The 21,200-nt window shown below is 41.6% G+C and overlaps 1 protein-coding gene across 1 annotated transcript in view; it reads left to right on the forward strand.

The window, feature by feature from the left end:
* The window catches only part of HTT (huntingtin), a 107,983-nt gene that overhangs the window by 43,622 nt on the left and 43,161 nt on the right, over window positions 1-21,200 (forward strand). Inside the window, exons 28-41 of the mRNA XM_066632824.1 lie at window positions 808-935; window positions 3,063-3,173; window positions 7,523-7,600; window positions 9,248-9,471; window positions 10,825-10,903; window positions 11,325-11,486; window positions 12,075-12,130; window positions 13,458-13,606; window positions 14,457-14,593; window positions 15,970-16,086; window positions 17,029-17,151; window positions 17,418-17,656; window positions 17,992-18,134; window positions 20,156-20,363. Coding sequence (XP_066488921.1) covers window positions 808-935; window positions 3,063-3,173; window positions 7,523-7,600; window positions 9,248-9,471; window positions 10,825-10,903; window positions 11,325-11,486; window positions 12,075-12,130; window positions 13,458-13,606; window positions 14,457-14,593; window positions 15,970-16,086; window positions 17,029-17,151; window positions 17,418-17,656; window positions 17,992-18,134; window positions 20,156-20,363 — 1,954 coding nt within the window. The remainder of the gene's footprint in view (window positions 1-807; window positions 936-3,062; window positions 3,174-7,522; window positions 7,601-9,247; window positions 9,472-10,824; window positions 10,904-11,324; window positions 11,487-12,074; window positions 12,131-13,457; window positions 13,607-14,456; window positions 14,594-15,969; window positions 16,087-17,028; window positions 17,152-17,417; window positions 17,657-17,991; window positions 18,135-20,155; window positions 20,364-21,200) is intronic.

A 21,200-nucleotide genomic window follows, 5' to 3' on the forward strand; every position in this document is an offset into this window, starting at 1 on the left:
TTTCTCATCATTAATAATTAATAGAGCACTGTTTGCTAGTTATACAGTTCTTACTTTCTATTGAGTTTTTTTAATCCATGTTCTTTCCTTCTAACCTTTTGTGATTGCTTTGTTGTTAGGCACAATAATGGTTGGCACAACAAAGCTGGCTGACTTTTTTCTTTTTTCACAACACAGCTCTAATGTAAAAAAATATAAAAAGTATATACAGGTGTGCACCACTTAATGATGGGTATATGTCTCTTATCCCTGTTGTTAAGTGATTAGGTCATTAAGTGAACATTCAGTCCAGTCTATTGCCTTTGTTGTGTAAACAGTCACTCCCTGCCAGACACTAGCTGGATGCACAGGCTACTGGAGATAGATTGCTGCCTCTTTGCATTAAGAGCCTCTCTGTTATGTAAACAGACACTGCTGTAGGCTGTGAGAGACACGATTGCCTCTTTATTGTGCTTTGACCACTGTCATATATGCGGTCTGTCATTAAGCAAATGGTTGTTAAGCGGCGCTTGCTTGTGTTTATAATTTATAGACTCAATTCTATAGAAGTTAAAACACCTAGGTGCTTAATTTGGCCTTTGTCTCATGTTCTCATTTTATGTATCACACAGTAGTGATTTCTTTGAATTTCTTATTCAAATGTATGAATAATTTCATGAATACTTTATTTATGTACTTATAGTGTTGATGTGTATATAACTTAATTTGTGGAGAGATTACAGAAGAGTAGGTAAAGTTATGTTGTCTGTAGATTAGTTGTAAGAGTTTAACTCCCTAAAGAGAGATTACTTTCTTTTAATAAAAAAGCTCCTAGGCAAACTGATGCTTCAAGTCCAGCTCCAACAAGCAAATCATCATCACTGGGCAACTTCTGTCACCTCCCTTCATATCTCAAGTTGTATGATGTGTTGAAAGCTACCCATGCCAACTATAAGGTACTACGTCCTCTCTTGCTTAAATAACCAGCTTTGTGTGTTTATCTATGCACTGAGATTATCAACTTAATCCATGTTATAAAATTATATGTGTTGCTTTATAAGTTTTAGGTCGGGAGAGTACATAAGAAATGAACACAAAAATGAGCTCTTCTGAAGCAGATAAACTTATAAGACAAAAATGGCATACTGAATACTTAAATGAAGCGTATAGTGGGCCCTCAGTATCTGCAGGATCCGTTCCCTGATTCCCCCCTCCAGATGTGGGGAGGCTGTGTCAAAAGGCTCGGGCAGGATTGGGAAAGCTCACATTTGGAATTATAGAGAAGCCATTCTGATCTATAAACATTAGAACAACATGAACAGGAGAGAGGAGACGTTCAGTATGAATCTTGGCTACCAGCACTCAAAATATAAGTATCTGGGACTTTAAGAACTAAGATAGAGCAATAGGTTCTTGGGACTAAGATCAGAATATCAGTTATACTGAATACTTTGACTAGTTACTTGTAATAGCTTCATCTTTTGAAATTGCCTACATAAGAAGTAAGTGAAATGTTAGATAAGAACTGTTTTCAACGATTTAACATTTCTGGGATTAAAATCCATGTTGTTAAAAAGGTCCAGTGTTTCTTTCTGTAACGTTTTCAATACTTTGTTAGGGAACGAGCCTAGATAGGACATGTTGCTGGAGAGGAGGTCAAAAATAGCAGTTAAGAAGCAGCACCCTCCAGGTGCTTAACAAGGAGTTAATGGCTTGGCTGTAGAGTTCCATTTTGCTGACTCCTAAAGCAAACTCAGCCTAATCATAGAATTCCATCTCTGCTGGGAACCTCTTCCTTATAAGGTTCTTTAATATCTATTCTTTTTAGGACTGGAAGCCATGTATTGCTAATATGTAGAGCCTCTTCTTTCCTGTTGATATTTTGGGGTTGTTTAGATATTTCTATTGCTTCTCTGTAAAGTCTTAGGAAATAAAATCTGTTTTTAGAAAGAACCCGTGTTGCTTTGAAATTTGCTGATCCATTTCTATTACATGCTGTTGCTGACCCGGGTGCAGTAGAAGGCAGTGCCTCTCATGTTCAGCAGGTCTGGTTTTTATAAAATGTTTAGTCATGCCTATGTAGACGCAATTGCGCTCACAGGGTGTCTAGCTATTGTCTCTAATCCTTAGGATTTCTAAGAAGTTGCTGGACTTTGGTAGTTGGCATGAAGATGGTTCTAAAGTTGTCTTTATGGAGAATATTACTAATCTTATCTATTATGCCTTTGATGCATGGAAGTATCACATTGCCTCTCCAGCAACATATCCTATCTAGACTCATTCCCTGATGAATTCTGACTTTTTTAACAGCATGGATTCTAATCCTTTGACACAACCATGGTCTTCCGACTCAGACATGTTAAACTGTTGGATTATTGCTGGCCATGAAAATCTATGGACATACAAGAACTGTTTTATTCAGCTGTGGTCCATCACCCTAAACATTATTAATTTAAATGTTGTAAATGCAGGCCTTGAAAACCTTAGTATTTATCAGATAGGTTTGCATAAAATAGACATTTTACCAGTAAGATTTTACCCTTTATTTTCTTTCTTGGTAAAACTTCGCATACAGCAAACTAGCCAGCTGGCCTGTGCTTTATCCAGTACAGGGTTGGAGGTAGACCTCGTGCAACTCGGAATAACCTTACCCCAAGTAATACCCCAGCCACCTCTATGGGGCTACTCAGATCTGCACCTGATAAATCACTGACGCAGATCCAAGCATCTCATTATAAAGCTGGGCTGCTCAGGAGGGGGGTTAGGATCTGGCCTAAGTGCCTGAGATTGATCCCTCTCCCGCCCTGAAACACCCTCCTCCCATCCTTTCCAAACCCCTGAGCCGCTGGCCTGTGGTAAACTTACTTCTACCAAGGCTGAATCCTTTCACCGGCCTTCTCAACTCCCACAGTGGCACAAATGTGCTTTACAACATGTTTCCAACATCCAGAAGCAGGCACTGTCTTAATTCCAATCCAGGATTGCCCTCCTGCTTAATTTGTGTCAGATTGCTTTTGTCAGTATTCAAAGTCTGTTTTGTAAGTATACTAAATTTTAAGATAACATTTTTTGTTTTTGGTAAGGTTACACTGGATCTTCAGAACAGCAATGAAAAGTTTGGTGGATTCTTGCGGTCTGCCCTGGATGTCCTCTCTCAAATTTTAGAACTTGCAACTCTTCAAGACATTGGAAAAGTGGGTAAATCATTAAACATAAGCAAGTAAAAATCTTTATACTGACTAGGGGAAAGCTACTAAAAACATTTTCTTGAGCATCCTCAAACTTGTTAGGTAGAAAGCCATTCTGGCCTACATGGTATATTTGTCTGGTTCTGTTGGTTAGTACCACATACATGTTAACTCGTTGTGATTTGCTCACAGACCAAACATGTAGTTATTCTGTGGGAAAATGCATTCATGAGCACATCTGTGAGTTTCAACCCACATGGGATTTGCAACCTTACATTCACTCCAGTCTGGGGGTTTCTTTGTGGAACTTTCTTTGTTTGTTTCTTTGCTCTCATATTCTCATTCCTTAAATTAAAATTCAAGTTAAAATGAATTGCTTGCCACATCTTATGAAGATTATGCAAAATAATTGTGAAATAATTACGCGTCCGCTCCCTTGAAGCCTTGAACGCGTCCGCTCCCTTGAAGCCTTGGTGGCCGACCTGGAGAAGCGCAGGCAGGCAGAGGAGGACCGTGGGGAGACTTCTGGGGACGATCAGGCTTCGTCCCAACCTCAGGCGTGCAGCTCCTCGGCTGCCCGGGTGGGAAGTCTGCCCGGTGGGAAGCCGGGTGGGACTGGAGGACGTCATCCTGGAGAGGAGGGGAACAATCCCCTAGGGAGGACCCCTTCTCCAGGGGATGGGCCCGTATCCGAACGCACTCGGGATACTCCTCGGTGGGAGGGGGGTCGGGGGCTTCTTGTAGTGGGGGATTCAATTATTAGAAACATAGAGAGGGGGGTTTGCGACAGATGTGAGGACCTCATGGTGACTTGCCTGCCTGGTGCGAAGGTTGCGGACATCACTTCTCGTCTAGACAGGCTAGTAGACAGTGCTGGGGAAGAGGTAGCGGCTGTGGTGCATGTCGACACCAACGACGTGGGCAAGTGTAGCTGGGAGGTCCTGGAGGCCAAATTTAGGCTTTTAGGAAGGAAGCTGAAAGCCAGGACCTCAAAGGTAGCGTTCTCTGAAGTGCTACCTGTTCCACGCGCAGGGCCAGCTAGGCAGGCGGAGATCAGAGGTCTCAATGCGTGGATGAGACGGTGGTGTAGGGAGGAGGGGTTTAGATTCGTTAGGCACTGGGGAACGTTTTGGGACAAGCGGGGCCTGTACAAGAGGGACGGGCTCCACTTGAACCAGAATGGAACCAGACTGCTGGCGCATAACATTAAAAAGGTGGCAGAGCAGCTTTTAAACTGATCCCTGGGGGAAGGCCGACAGGAGCTGAGGGGCATCCGGTTCAGGACTCCTCATCCCTATGGGATGAGGATGGGGAGGTTAGAGAACAACAAGACAAAGGCAGGGTAGGAGAAGAAATTGGGAAAGGTAGCGTGATGGGATGTGATAGACGGTTTGGCACAATGAGAGGATGCGGGGACAAAGGAGCAAATAAGCAGCCCATCCTAGGGCATTCCGTGTACAAATGCTTTTATGCAAATGCCCGAAGTCTATGAGCAAAGGTGGGAGAACTGGAATGTCTGGTGACAAGGGAAAACATTGACATAGTGGGCATAACGGAAACCTGGTGGAATGCGGAGAATCAGTGGGATATCGCAATCCCGGGCTATTAACTCTACAGGAGGGACAGGCAGGGGCGTGTTGGAGGTGGGGTGGCCGTTTATGTTAAGGAAGGGATAGAATCCAGCAAAGTAGAGACTGAAGGTGGGTCCGACTCCACCGTAGAATCTCTGTGGGTTAAATTACCAGGCTTGTGCAGCAATGTAATACTGGGGGCGTGCTATCGTCCTCCAGACCAGAAATTGGATGGGGATCTTGAAATGAGGAAACAGATCAGGGAGGTGACAAGGAGGGACAGGGTTGTAATCATGGGGGACTTCAATTATCCTCATATTGACTGGGTCAATTTGTGTTCTGGTCACAATAAGGAAACCGAATTTCTTGACGTGCTAAATGACTGTGGCTTAGAGCAGCTAGTCACGGAGCCCACCAGAGGACAGGTGACTCTGGATTTAATATTGTGCGGTATGCAGGACCTGGTTAGAGATGTAAATGTTACTGAGCCATTGGGGAACAGTGATCATGCTGCGATCCGTTTTGACATGCACGTTGGGGGAAGAATACCAGGCAAATCTCTAACAAAAACTCTTGACTTCTGACGGGCGGACTTCCCCCAAATGAGGAGGCTGGTTAGAAGGAGTTTGAAAGGGAGGGTAAAAAGAGTCCAATCTCTCCAGAGTGCATGGAGGCTGCTTAAAACAACAGTAATAGAGGCCCAGCAGAGGTGTATACTGCAAAGAAAGAAGGGTTCCACTAAATCCAGGAGGGTGCCCGCATGGCTAACCAGCCAAGTTAGAGAGGCTGTGAAGGGCAAGGAAGCTTTCTTCTGTAAATGGAAGTCTTGCCCTAATGAGGAGAATAAAAAGGAACATAAACTGTGGCAAAAGAAATGTAAGAAGGTGATACAGAAGGCCAAGCGAGACTATGAGGAACGCATGGCCAGCAACATTAAGGGGAATAATAAAAGCTTCTTCAAATATGTTAGAAGCAGGAAACCCGCCAGAGAAGCGGTTGGCCCTCTGGATGGTGAGGGAGGGAAAGGGGAGATAAAAGGAGACTTAGAGATGGCAGAGAAATTAAATGAGTTCTTTGCATCTGTCTTCACGGCAGAAGACCTCGGGCAGATACCGCTGCCCGAACGGCCCCTCCTGACCGAGGAGTTAAGTCAGATAGAGGTTAAAAGAGAAGATGTTTCAGACCTCATTGATAAATTAAAGATCAATAAGTCACCGGGCCCTGATGGCATCCACCCAAGAGTTATTAAGAAATTGAAGAATGAAGTTGCAGATCTCTTGACTAAGGTATGCAACTTGTCCCTCAAAACGACCACGGTGCCAGAAGATTGGAGGATAGCAAATGTCACGCCTATTTTTAAAAAGGGAAAGAGGGGGGACCCGGGAAACTATAGGCCGGTCAGCATAACATCCATGCTGGGTAAGATGGTGGAATGCCTCATCAAAGATAAGATCTCAAAACACATAGATGAACAGGCCTTGCTGAGGGAGAGTCAGCATGGCTTCTGTAAGGGTAAGTCTTGCCTCACGAACCTTATAGAATTCTTTGAAAAGGTCAATAGGCATGTGGATTTGGGAGAACCCGTGGACATTATATATCTGGACTTTCAGAAGGCGTTTGACACGGTCCCTCACCAAAGGCTATTGAAAAAACTCCACAGTCAGGGAATTAGAGGACAGGTCCTCTCATGAATTGAGAACTGGTTGGAGGCCAGGAAGCAGAGAGTGGGTGTCAATGGGCAATTTTCACAATGGAGAGAGGTGAAAAGCGGACTAAGATGATTACTGGGCTGGGGCACCTTCCTTATGAGGAAAGGCTACGGCGTTTGGGCCTCTTTAGCATAGAAAAGAGACACCTGAGGGGGGACATGATTGAGACATACAAAATTATGCAGGGGATGGACAGAGTGGATAGGGAGATGCTCTTTACACTCTCCCATAATACCAGAACCAGGGGACATCCACTAAAATTGAGTGTTGGGCGGGTTAGGACAGACAAAAGAAAATATTTCATTACTCAGCATGTGGTCGGTCTGTGGAACTCCTTGCCACAGGATGTGGTGCTGGCGTCTACCCTAGACGCCTTTAAAAGGGGATTGGACAAGTTTCTGGAGGAAAAATCCATTACGGTGTACAAGCCATGATGTGTATGCGCAACCTCCTGATTTTAGAAATGGGTTATGTCAGAATGCCAGATGCAAGGGAGGGCACCAAGATGAGGTCTCTTGTTATCTGGTGTGCTCCCTGGGGCATTTGGTGGGCCGCTGTGAGATACAGGAAGCTGGACTAGATGGGCCTATGGCCTGATCCAGTGGGGCTGTTCTTATGTTCTTAACTACAATTCCCAGGAAGCCTTGCAGGTCTCTTGTTATCTGGTGTGCTCCCTGGGGCCTTTGGTGGGCCGCTGTGAGATTCAGGAAGCTGGACTAGATGGGCCTATGGCCTGATCCAGTGGGGCTGTTCTTATGTTCTTAACTACAATTCCCAGGAAGCCTTGCAGGTCTCTTGTTATCTGGTGTGCTCCCTGGGGCATTGGGTGGGCCGCTGTGAGATACAGGAAGCTGGACTAGATGGGCCTGTGGCCTGATCCAGTGGGGCTGTTCTTATGTTCTTATTTTCTTAATAAGATAATTATCATTTCTGCTTCCCTAATTCTTTGTTTAAAACAAAATTCTTTCAAATTAGTCTTAAAAGATATGAAAACTTGACATTTTTGTGCTCATTGTATCGTTAATATTTTAGGGGGATAAAGTCTAAATGGCAACTTAAAATTTTTCTGTTTTAGTATGTTGAAGAAATTCTGGGTTATCTGAAGTCTTGTTTCAATAGAGAACCAATGATGGCAACTGTGTGCGTACAGCAGGTAACAAGAAAAATTTTTTCTATGTTTTATGCTACATTAAGCTAACCCTTTGTTTCAGTAAAATGAACAAAGGAAATCTTGTGCATTTAAGGTACTTTTTAAATATTAAAGAACCACCATAGAGCATTCTTATTTTATTTATCTAATCCATCTGTACCCTGTCTTTTTTCCATTTGTTCAGTTAATTCTACAGTATACTTGTAGCATTTTAAAGGCTTGAAGTCATGTGGGTGGGTCCATTCATGTAATACCCCAGCCAGAGAAGTTCTGTCACTGCCCCCTTAAAAGGGCAGGATGATGGCATGATCACACTGCTGCCGGGAACAAAAGGGTTTTTTAAGGCTTACCATGGAAGCCCATGGCCTTCTTCAGGCCTCCCCATACCACAGAAACTGTTCTAAACTGCACTCACTACCCACTTCCAGTTTCACAAGGAAAACCAGAAGTGGGTCGGGAGCTTAGTTTAGAGCAGTTCGTAGGTGCAAGGAGGCCTGCAGAGAGGGCCACAGGCTCCCCGGACCCCCCAGACAGCCATAGCAACTCCCTAGTAAGTCTAAAAAAAAAAAAATCCTTTTGTCCCCAGCAGCAGTATGATCGTGGCGATTGGATCGCTGCCCCCGCTTCTGTTAGGACTTAACGATGTCCAAACTCTCACTGTAATCGCTGGCGTAGGCCTTTCCCATGGAGTTCCCATGGAGTGTTATGGGAAAAGACCCTGTGAGACCCTGTGATCAGTCTTGCCTGCGTAGTTGTGTCTCTTTGAAATACGCATGAGATGGGATGCTCCAACTATGCTCCCACTATGGGACTGTCTCACTGAAAGGCACCTTCTGCAGTAGTGTAAAGGGCACTTCGGGGGATGTATATATTCTGAGAAGCAGCACCTCAGGCAAGATCCAGAACTCCATGCTCCCCAGTAAGTAGCCTGTTCATCCTCTGAGGTACTCATGGGCACCAGTTGGCCAAAACCCCCATCCCTTCTTTTGGTAAAGAAGCTTCCTAGCTTTGTTCAAGTGGCACTTCAACATCTAAGGGGGCCAAAATAAGTGCATACTGAAAAGGAAAGAACTGAGGTTGGTGCCATGATATTGGAGGATGCAGCAGCCCATGTTGTGAGAGCAGAAACATTCCATGGTTCAACAGTTGGCTCCAGTGGCAGCTTCCTGCTCAGGCCAAAAAGGAAGCTTGCAGGAAATGCTGAGGGAATTTTTGTCTTAATCACTATGGAGGGGAAGTGGTTTAAAAAACATTTCTTCCCCCCATTATTCTGCAGGTTCCAGTCCTGATCTCCTCTCCACTCCTGTCCCCAGGCTACTATTTACGAAATACAAATGGAAAGTTAAGCTATGTGCTAAACGTGCGTTTTGGTCCCAAGTTAGTTGGAGTAGCAAACTTTTTGGAGCTGTTTTTGGAGGAGTAAATAAAAGACTTGATAACAAAATATTAGAAACATGTTGGGAACAAGAGTCCATACAGCTCTCTCTTTTGCAGGGTGGGTGGTTTTGCAGCTGAGTTGGATCCACTTTTATATATGCATGTGGGGATGCGATCCTTCCTATCTTAAAGAATAAGAATTGCTTTGCTCTTTTGCTTTAAAATGTATATAAGTTTGCCTAATTTTAGATTTTTTTTCCTGTCTTTCTATAGTTGCTGAAGACTTTGTTTGGCACAAACTTGGCTTCACAATATGAGTGCTTGTTTTCAAACCCCAGCAGATCTCAAGGCAGAGCGCAGCGTTTAGGCTCTTCAAACGTGAGGCGTGGCCTTTATCATTATTGCTTCATGGCTCCTTACACACATTTTACACAGGCGCTTGCTGATGCTAGTTTAAGGAATATGGTGCAGGCTGAACATGAACATGATACTTCTGGGTAAGAGTAACTGTTATCCTGTACTTAGACAGGCCCATAGTGAGAACGTGTGTGGTGTAGGGATGTGGTAGGGGAAGGGTGTTAATGCAAAACAGCAAAAACATAAGTATCCTAGTACAGTACATCTAAAGTTATTTAATTATACTAAAATTGCTTTATTAGTGCTTGTCTGTTACCCCAGTGCCTCTAGCTTCAGCGGTTGGGCAGAATACTTAACCTGCATGCTTTTCCATATTGCTGTAAATGAAAAGCTAGTTCTAGAGAAGAAGTGCAGGTGGCTGTGTTACCTTCCCTGGGGCAGGGCAGCCTTTCTTACTCTAAGTTGAGGTGTAGGGAGTAATACAGAGGAAGAAAAATGCAGGCATTATAAACCTAAGTCAGAGGTTCTCAAACTCCTTACCTTGGAGACCTACTGTGATGTTTACGGTGAATCCGGGGTCTGCCAAGGCTAGGGAAGTGCAGAGTAACATGGCGTGTGACCTGTTTCATTGGCCACGTCATGCCCTGTTCAGTTACCAGAGGAAAAGATAAACCAGACAAGACCCAGTCTGATGGTCCCCAGCTAATTTAGTTCCTGTCTTATTGGCCATATCCGACTATATCTTAGTAGGTATAGAAGGCAAGGCAAGTTCAGTCATACCAATCTTCAGAGCTCTTCAAGGAGCTAAGACTGTTTCTCCACAGTATGCTGCAGTGCCACAGATACAGCAGTAGCATCCAGCATGCATGAGATCTATCATCTCTTAAAAAAACACACAAAAAACCTTCCCCCCCCCCTCCTATCCTCTTTCTTGGTCCTTATCCTTAGTTTTACTCTCCTTATCTTAGTTCTCAGTTTTGACTTGTAAACAGAGGAACAGAGCTGTGGAGGGAGAGACATGCATTGCAAAACTGCCTTACACCTTAGCAGGAAAGTTGGCATAAGGAATTGAATTGTTTGTAAAAGGGGATAAGTGGGGGGGGGGGGGGTCCAAAAAATTAATAGACCCTTGTGGTTTTCATTTCTTAATAACTGTAACCATAGTCTAAGCTATGTAGAGCGCCCTCTGGGGAGGGAGAAGAAATGTACAAGCAGGCCGTCCAGTGTTTAATCATAAATCTACATGATGCACTGCAACAGTATACCCGAAATGGTTAAAGCAGGCAATCTGATAGATTAGAAAGCAAGTCTGCAGTTCACTGCTGTTTCTTTTATTATTTATTTAATTACTATCCTTGTATTCCATCTCTTTTAAGCTGCCTCAGCCTCAACATAGGCTGCTTGAAATTTAAACGCATTCTCCACTACTGTCTGTGCAATACAGTTGATATTCTAGAAAAAAAATGGACACTAATAATTTTATTTATATACAGCTGGTTTGATGTGTTGCAAAAGGTTTCTACGCAAATGAAAACAGGGGTGACAAGTGCAGCAAAGCATCGTGCAGACAAGGTACAAGCAAAAGTATATTCCCTACAATGTTGCTCTCGATATTTTATGAAAATATTGTAAAAGAGAAGCTATAGATTTTTGTCTTTACACACAGATCAAATTACAGTGTAAAAGCATGCCTCTCCTCAAGTCAATAACAGGGACAAACACAATATCACAGTAACAGACCCAGTGTTTAAATCTGGAGCTGCCCCAATTGTAGATAAGGGGGCATCTTTAGGGATTCTAAGCCTTAATTCCCTGCAATCCATCTTCCAGACTCCTCTCCCATCTAGAATGATTGATTGATTGGGGGGGGCGGGGGGTTGGCTGGCACCAATTTACATTGGCAATTAATATGAAAAGAAAATATATTAATATGTTGACATAATGGACATAACAGTGGAATACCATTTTCCATCTTTTTCATATTTGTTAATAGAACATCATTCACAACCACATTCGTTTGTTTGAGCCCCTTGTCATCAAAGCTTTAAAGCAGTATACCACCACCACGTCAGTACAGATGCAAAGGCAAGTTTTGGATCTTCTTGCACAACTGGTTCAGCTGCGTGTTAATTACTGCCTTCTAGATTCTGACCAGGTGAGCATGTTCATCTTAATACTGTCTTTCTTATGTTTAGCTGGTTACAGAAAAGTAGCTGTTGGAACATACAGCTTGGATCATAGCCTACTAATCAATAATAAGATTAGTATAAATATATTAGGTGTGTTTTCTTTATAAAAAATTTCATTATGAAGAGTACTGACTTGTGATGAAAGGGGAAAAAATCAATTATTTTATCAAGCATAATGTTTTAATAACATTCTTATTTTAACTGACTGCCATTTAATTCTTTGAAATGAACAGTTTCAGTATATTCAGAAAGCCTGATTCATGCCTGTCATCCCTCCTAGGCACTGATTCCCTTTTTTCAGAGCTTACCCTTTCTGGTGGGGGGACTCTGCGTGCTTCCAGAGTCACTAATTTTCTTTTTAAAAAAATAGAATCAGTAGTTTTTTTTTTCTTATTAACGAAGTTGACTTATGTGGAATCATAGACATGTACAGCAAGTAACTTAAAAAAAATTAGCCTTATGAGTTTTAATTTTGGTATGCTTTTATTAACACAGTAACCATTTATTCAACTGTTTTTCCATCACTTAATTTGGATATTTTATTTTTCCTGTAGGTGTTCATTGGATTTGTGCTAAAGCAGTTTGAATTCATTGAAGTGGGGCAGTTCAGGTAGAAATCTATTACAAGTTTCCTGAAATGGCATGCTTTTAAAAACTAGGACTGAATCAGAATTGTGGCTTGTTTTTCTGAATATTTTCATGCCTTCCAAGAAGCGCCTCCCTTTTTGTGACAATTTTGTGGGGGACTTGAAAGGGCAAGAAAGCATTTGCAGAGGTGGGGAACCCATTCCTTTTGCCATGACTACTGGGTCAGTTGTTCATTTTTAGCTATACTATGGTAATTTCATTACAAAACAGTGAAAGGGGAGCATGGGCTCAGTTTACTACCTCACGTAAGGGCAGTGCAGCTTCTTTCTACTGAGAGATATTACACACATGGTGGAGTCAGAATAGTACAATTTCATGACCTGTTCTCCTGGGACAAACGTCTGGTGACTGTTCTGATACTTTAGAAGAGTGGAGAAATATACAGGGATTGAGTAATGTTTCCCAAAACTTAAGGGTCATCCTACCCCAATGTTTTCTTTTAAGGTATCATTGTGGCTGTCATATCTTTGTCTGCTGGGACTGGGAACTACTATTCTCTCTCTACTGATAGCCAAGTCTGGTTACATAGCATTGTGACACTTTCACACTCATTGTGTAATCTCTGAGATCGGGCAATGATAGAGAAGAAACTGGTGCCAAAGGAACAGATTAAAATATGAGAAGATACGTGCCCAGTGAGTTCCCTGTTTTTGTCTTCTCACTCCAGAGAGGAGGGCATACATAGAGTGCTAAAGGTCTGTTTTTGTAGAAAGTGATGTTTAGATGTCAAGTTTCTCTATTGATTTCATTCAGTGAAAGATTTTATGTAAGAAGATTCCCACCTTAACTTTGAGTAAGTGGCTTAAGTGGCTAAGGCATCATAGTGTACTTAGGAACCCCTGCCATAGAGGTTTCAGAAGTCTGAAGAAGTTATGTCTCCTTGAAGTAGATGATGGTGATGGTGATAAAAACAGTATTTATATACCACTTTTCAACAGAAAGTTCACAAAGCGGTTTACAGAGAAAATCAAACAAACAACTAATGGCTCCCTGTCCCAAAAGGGCTCACAATCTAAAAGGATGCAAAAGAACACCAGCAGACAGTCACTAGAAAAGACAGTGCTGGGGTGAGGAGGGCCAGTTACTCCCCCCCCCATTAAATAAAAGAAGAGCACCCACTTAAAAAGTTCCTCTTACCCAGTTAGCAGGGGTATTTACCCAGTTAGCAGGGGTATAGTCTCCTGATTGAGGTAGTCTCCAATGTTTATACATCCAAAGATGTGTCGTCTCTGTGACCAGAAAGAACTGTCATGGGAAAAATCTAATATTTCTCTTCCTTTTTCCCCCAGGGAATCGGAAGCAATTATTCCTAGTATCTTTTTCTTCCTGGTATTATTGTCTTATGAACGCTACCACTCCAAACAGATCATTGGAATTCCTAAAATTATTCGACTCTGTGATGGGATAATGGCCAGTGGAAGAAAAGCTGTTACACATGGTAATTAAATAGCAGAAGCAGTAAAAGTAACACTGGTTATGCCAAGTTCTAAACTATTGTAGGGGTTTTGTGGTGATATATTTATACTTAATAGATCTGAAAAACCATTTTAGGAGTGGACATGTTTCCTTTAAAAGTAATTACCTAAATTTTTTAATATATATTTGATGTACCCAAACTGGACTTTCTACTGAAGCTGTTGGATAGGAAGAACTGTGGAGAGTAGGAATGTATTTTATTTACTTTTACCAATTTCTTTTCTATCATTCTTCTAAGTCAGGGGTCTCCAAACCCCGGCCCAGGGGCCAGATGCGATCCGTGGTAAGCTTCTATCCGACCCGCGGCCAGCGTCTGATTCCCTGAGAGCCTCTAATCCAGTTGACCAAACACAACCAGAGTTGTGCTTGTGAGGTGGGGGAATGGGGATCCATTTAAGTGTGTGCCTTATTTCTTGGGGTATGTTGGTGCTTGGATAAATCCTGGACATTTGAGCCCATTCATTCATCTAAGTTCCATCTCTAATGTATTTATTTAAATTTTATATTTAATATTTATTTTTCTGGCCCTCAACACTGTGCCACATATTTGATGCGGCCCTTTGGCTGAAAAGTTTAGAGACTCCTGTTCTAAGTGTATGTTTATTAGCCAAGGTTTAGATAATCTCAATCTATTCCTATGGTGAACCTCTTTCCTAATCACTGACAAGCTTTCATCTCTTTTGATAGAAGTTTAAGATGAATAGATTAGAATGTGAGTCACTTTGTGCTTCACATTGGCAGCAAAAGATCTTTGCCTTCTATGCTGTTTATAATGAATCCTAAACTAAATTGCAAAATATCTCTTTCTTTAGCAATACCAGCTCTGCAACCCATTGTTCATGATCTCTTTATATTAAGAGGAGCAAATAAAGCTGATGCTGGGAAAGAACTAGAAACACAGAAAGAAGTGGTAGTCTCTATGCTGTTGAGGCTAATCCAGTATCATCAGGTAAATTCCGTAGAAAGCGTTAATCCATTATTGTTCAGGTTGGTCTGAAAGACTCTGTGTTTTGCTTTTATTCTACCTGTGTGTTGATTTAAGGTGACTTACAATTAATCCATTTTCAAGATTTTCCATATTTCAAGATGACTTGTATTTAAATGCTGTAGTTTAACTGTAGTACACAGTAGCATAGCTAGAGGGGGGCAAAGCACTAAGTTTTGCAGGGAGCCTCACCAGTGTGCAGGAGGCCCCTCCCCTTCCACTTCAGAGCCATTCCAGGCGGTGAAAGCAAAAGGGATGTGTGTAGTACTAATGGGGTGGGTGTATGAGTGAGTGAAAAACTTACATTGGTGTCCCCATGTCCAAATATTTTTGCATGGTAAAATATGACTATTAGTCTTGGTCCCAGTGCCTGCTATGTTTCTAATATTTTTATGATGCATTTTATTTCTGTAAAATGTTTCTTTCCTACCATTTGAATATTGAGTTCTCAAGGCAACTTGCAAATCATACTATCAAAAACAACAGCTTGGTAAACTATTACAAAATCCCATAATCAACATAAACCACTGAACAAAGATAAGCATAGGATAAGCCATTTGTGCCAGTGCACTTGTTGGTGCAGCTGCATCTACGGGGGTGGGGTGGGGGGGGTGGGGGAATAGGATTGGGCTTTTTGCTATGCATCCTTCCCCTCCCTGCAGCCTCAATCAAGGTAATTGACTGCTGCTAGCGGGGAAATACTGCATAACTACACAAGAGAAGTTGTTTTATATGTTGGGAAGGAGGGGCAAACTCTGGTGCCTCTGATACAAAACAGGCAGGAAATGATGGTTGGAGATTCAGCCTAGAAAAGAGACGCCTGAGGCGGGACATGATTGAGACATACAAAATTATGCATGGGAAGGATAAAGTGGATAGAGAGATGCTCTTTACACTCTCACGTAACACCAGAACCAGGGGACATCCACTAAAATTGAGTGTTGGGAGGGTTAGGACAGACAAAATAAAATATTTCTTTACTCAGCATGTGGTTGGTCTGTGGAACTCCTTGCCGCAGGATGTGGTGACGGCATCTGGCCTGGATGCCTTTAAAAGGGGATTGGACACGTTTCTGGAGGAAAAATCCATTACAGGTTACAAGCCATGATGTGTTTGTGCAACCTCCTGATTTTAGAAATGGGCTGTGTCAGATGCAGGGGAGGGCACCAGGATGCAGGTCTCTTGTTATCAGGTGTGCTCCCTGGGGCATTTGGTGGGGCCGCTGTGAGATACAGGAAGCTGACTAGATGGGCCTATGGCCTGATCCAGTGGGGCTGTTCTTATGTTCTTATGAGATTCAAATGAATATGGTGTATCCTGAGATTCTCCTTTATCTTCAGGTGCTGGAGATGTTCATCATAGTGTTGCAGCAGTGTCACAGAGAGAATGAAGACAAGTGGAAAAGAATGTCTCGACAGATAGCAGACATAATTCTCCCAATGTTAGCAAAACAGCAGGTTAAATTAATAGTTACTTATCTTTATGAACAAATACCCTTTGATATAGCCACTATTTTTTGCATATATATGTATTTATGCTATTATATGTATTCTGGTAAATGAAAATATTGCATTGAGTTAACTCATTGTTGCCCAACCTATAGGTATACACACGATCTATAGGTATACACATTTGGTCCCTGTTGCATATATGCAACGTTGGGCAGAAATGGCTTAACTAAATAATTGTGCATCTACAGAGACATCCTTTTATACTTCATCTGCACCATTGGAAAAAGGTTTTAAACTTTGTCAAGTCACCTAATTTTTTCAAAGCTATTCAGAGCACAGCTTAGTAAATATTTCCAGTGTCTACACTACATCAGACGTCTTGGACAATCAGACACTTGAAGATTTCTTCAGTCTTATGCATACAATTTGTAGTGAAGAATGATGGTTTAGTAGCTTCATGTACAGAGACATGAAGCAAATTAAGTGTGAATCCCATAAAGTGGAAATAAAAAGATTGTTTTCTGACTGGGAGCAAGCTGTTCAAGAATTGCAAACGAACACTTAAAACTTGACTAGTGCTCAAATTTTCTGTCCAATTGTGGTCTTTTAGATATGCAAAAAAGCTAATGTGCTGGTTAAAAATGTAAGTTATTTCTCTCTTCTCCTAAACATTGGGTAAATTTCAAGAAAATAATCCAAATTTCAAGTGAAAATATGTTATTTAAGAGGAATTCAATGCTCCTAATTCCTAATAATGCTTGAGAAAGTGTTGCTGTAGGGGTGTTAGTCACAATATCATTTTGGTTGATTTTTAAGACTGTTGTCAGAAATGAATATAAAACGTTTAGCAATGTTGTTCGTTTTTCTCTACAATAATTTTAACTGATTTAGCAGGTTGATTGTGAGGATGATAAAAGTGATACATTTTTTGTTTTGCTTTTTAAATAGATGCATATAGATTCCCATGAAGCTCTGGGGGTATTGAATACTTTATTTGAAATATTGGCACCATCAGCTCTCCGTCCAGTGGATATGCTGTTAAGGAGCATGTTTGTTACTCCTAGTACAATGGTAAGGAAAATGATTCTACTTGACAAGATGCTGATGCCCATAAGAAATGCCCATAACAACCTTGTTGGGGAATTGTCTAAAAGCCCAAGCCTATCTCTGGCTGTTGCCCCACGGTACAGCAGCACCAGAATGCTCTCTAACTCTCCAGAGCGTCTCTCATTCACCTCCCCTCCCTGTAGGAGCTTCCTTTTCTGACTGTAAAATCTGCCACAGTTCATACACATTATTTTAACTTGCTGTGTTCTGGGTTTGTCTTTCTTCATTAGGCATCAGTGAGCACCATCCAGTTATGGATATCTGGCATTCTTGCTATTCTCCGTGTGCTGATTTCACAGTCAACAGAAGACATTGTTCTTTCTCGTATTCAAGAACTTTCCTTCTCACCAAATTTACTATCGTGCCAAACAATTAACAGGCTACGAAATGGTGAAAGTATAATTACCCCAACCAGTGAACAAACTGTGGAAGAGCAAGGTAAATATCTGCCTGAAGAGACACTTTCCAGGTATGTACTTTTCCTTAATACATTTTTTAAAGTTTCTTACAGTAATAATTTTTGATATAAAGTGGGTGACTAAAAGAAAAGCAGATGTTATGCCTGTTAGACTCTGGGCACTTCATGCTCAGTACTTTGTGAGGAGATTGGATGGAAAGATAAGAGGCCATGGCACCACCAGCCCAGGGAAGGCTTTTTCGTGGTGCTGGATTTGGCCTGCAGGCCGGGGTTTGGTGCCTGCTGCTCTAGGGCAATGTTAACAGATAAGCTTTAAGCCTGCATGTTTTTTTGCTGGGTGAACTTCAAGAATCCTTTGTAAATTTGTGTGCTGTGTTCTTGTTTAGGTTTTTGTTACAGTTGGTGGGTATCCTGCTGGAAGACATTACCACCAAACACGTGCATGTGGATATGAATGAACAACAGCACACCTTTTATTGTCAAGAGTTGGGGACTTTGCTAATGTGCCTAATTCATACCTTCAAATCTGGTACTACTTTGTCAAATCAGTTGTGTTGTATTATTCTTCAAGCTAATGAAATAATTGCTTTCAATTCTGTATGCATGTATTTTAATTGAATTGAAAATATTGTTTGTTAGTGAAGGTTTTGTTACTATACTAATATTTTCCACCAGGAAATTAGAACACTCTCTTTTCAGACTGGGTTAACAAGGGTGAAAGGACTGACTCACAGGTTTGCAGTTACCTTCAGGCCCCGCCCCCCATGGTGTACAACATTCTGTCAGATCATCATTTACCCTGATTCATATGAACCAGTGGACATTTCTAAACTCTGTTTCAGAATTGAAGGTTATTTTGGGCATCTGAAAATTAATTTAGGACCATCTTTGACTTTGTGTTAACCTGGATTAACAGACTGTGTAGAGACAAATAGTGGGATTCCCACAAGGACAGGAGTGGGAAGTCTTCCATCCTATCCCTTAACTTCCAGTAGTGTCTACGTCCATAGGACTTTCAGTAGCAGTGGCGTAGCCAAGGAGGTGCAGGGGGTAGCAGTTGTACCAGGCAACAAGCTTTAGGGCCGCAACAGCCTGAGCTTGACACCAGAGGCCAAAATTGTGAAAACCTTGGCATTTTCAAATAATACCATAATATTATATTCCATTCAGTGTGGCATTTAATGCAGAATGCAATGAAACAAAACGTGTCAAAATATCTCTATTCTATCCAAAAACCAGAAAAGGAAAACACAACTGCCTTATGTAACAAAAACTGAGTTTTCTTATCTCAGAAGTGACCAATGTGACTGAATATTCCGAGAGCAAATTAGGTGTAATAATAATAATAATAATAATAATAATAATACAGGTATTTATATACCGCCTTTCTTGGTTGTCAGATTTCTCCTCAGACTTTAATTCAAGGCGGTTTACATAGGCATGCTGTTCTAAATCCCCATAGGGATTTTTACAATTGAAGAAAGGTTCTATCTTTCAAGAACCACAACATTTCAGATGGATCTTTCTGATCTGGTATCACATTCTGGCCTCCAGTTTCCTCCCACGCAAGGTGACAAGCAGCTCCTTCATCTCTCACATGGAGGGCAGCCAAGACGCTTCTTCGCTCATGCCAAAGAACAGGTGGAATAACTTGGCTCGGCTTGTCAGCTGCTTCAAGGTCTCGCCATTCACGGTGCAGGTGGCCTCGAACTGGCAACCTTCGGATGTTATCTTCCGGCAAACAGAGGCTGTACCCTCTAGACCAGACCTCCTGTGTATTATGATACAGAAGGAAAACAATAAGATGTTAATATGGGGCCAGCCTGGGGGAGAGAGCAGAAGTGGGCAGTGAGCTGCTGGGGGGAGTAGGTGGATTTTCCATTCTCACTTTTTTAAAAACCTGGGCATGACTTCACTTCTTGGGCATCATTTTGAGCTCCAGACTACATGATCATTAGCCACACCACTTGTTCAGTAGTCCTTAGCTTCTATTATCTGCACTGGGCCTCAGTCTATTGTGTTCTAAAGAAGGTTTTAAGTGTCTGTATGCATGTAGTTCTCGTTATTACATTTTGGGGAGGATACTTGTGACATACGGAGACCTTTGTATTTACCCTGTGATGCTAAGTGTAATTTTCAGTGTAAACTCTGCAATCAAAATGGTCAGATAAGAGAAAATCCTTTTGAAATAAGCAAATCAGAAACTTCATTAACTGAAACAAACAGCTATTTAAAACTTAAGATTAGTAATTTTAGTGACTTAATAACTACGTTGTTGTTGTTGTTGTTGTTGTTGTTGTTATTAACAGTATTTATATACCGCTTTTCAACTAAAAGTTCACAAAGCGGTTTACAGAGAAAATCAAATACTAAAGGCTCCCTGTCCCAAAAGGGCTCACAATCTAAAAAGATGCAAAAGAATACCAGCAGACAGCCACTAGAACAGACAGTGCTGGGGTGAAGTGGGCCCGTTACTCTCCCCCTGCACGTTATCAACTGTATCTCTTAAAATGCTTTATATCTAACTGCATTTTTTTACTTTATATTTAGGCATGTTCAGAAGAATCACAGTTGCATCCACCAAGCTTTTTATAGGAGATGGATCCGGTGGTGATTTTTATACCCTTGAAAGCCTAAATGTTTTTGTTCAGTCCATGATACCCACACATCCTTCATTAGTACTCCTGTGGTGTCAAATCCTACTACTCGTTAATTATACTGACTGCAGCTGGTGGTCAGAAGTGCATAGAACGCCAAAGTAAGCATTTTCTTTGTGGTGGTAGAATATTTTATTACAATTCAGTATTACTTTTCATTCATGCCTTATTTTCTGCCTTTATTTTCCTGTTTATTCCTTTATGTCATGCTGCAACCCATTTTATTTAGCCTTTACAAAACCAAGTAGTTATTGGGAAATTAAACATGGTTTTGGTTCTTGTTTGAGCAATCAGTTTAATGTATCCTTTCACATTTTTTTGCTTCTAATGTTCTTGCGCATTTTGTTTCTTGACACTTTTCCTTTATACATGGAAGCCAAATTTTCTTTCTCAAGAACAGTCAGGATCTCCCCCCAGCTACTCTGTGAGCAGCTTTGTTAAATGTTTGAGATCAATGGTTTTTCAATAATAATAATAAAAATAATAATAACTTTATTTTTACCCCGCCTTTCTCCCCGATGGGACTCAAGGTGGCTTACAACAGGTTAAAAACAGATTAAACAACATAATTAAAAAACAGATTAACAGCATAATTTAAAACAGATAAAAGCATATTATTGTTGGCAATCTTCAGTCTCGAAAGACTATGGTATCACGCTCTGGTTCTGGAACAGCATCTAGTGTGGCTGAAAAGGCCAATTCAGGAGTGACAATCCCTTCCACACTGGGAGCAAGTGCAGTCTGTCCCTAGTCTATCTCCCTGGCTATGGGCCTCTTCTTTGCCTCTTTGCCTCAGACTGTTGGCCAAGTGTCTCTTCAAACTGGGAAAGGCCATGCTGCACAGCCTGCCTCCAAGCGGGCCACTCAGAGGCCAGGGTTTCCCACCTGTTGAGGTCCACTCCTAAGGCCTTCAGATCCCTCTTGCAGATGTCCTTGTA

Source organism: Tiliqua scincoides, chromosome 6 (genome assembly GCF_035046505.1).
Source record: "Tiliqua scincoides isolate rTilSci1 chromosome 6, rTilSci1.hap2, whole genome shotgun sequence".
Taxonomy (NCBI): Eukaryota; Metazoa; Chordata; class Lepidosauria; order Squamata; family Scincidae; genus Tiliqua; species Tiliqua scincoides.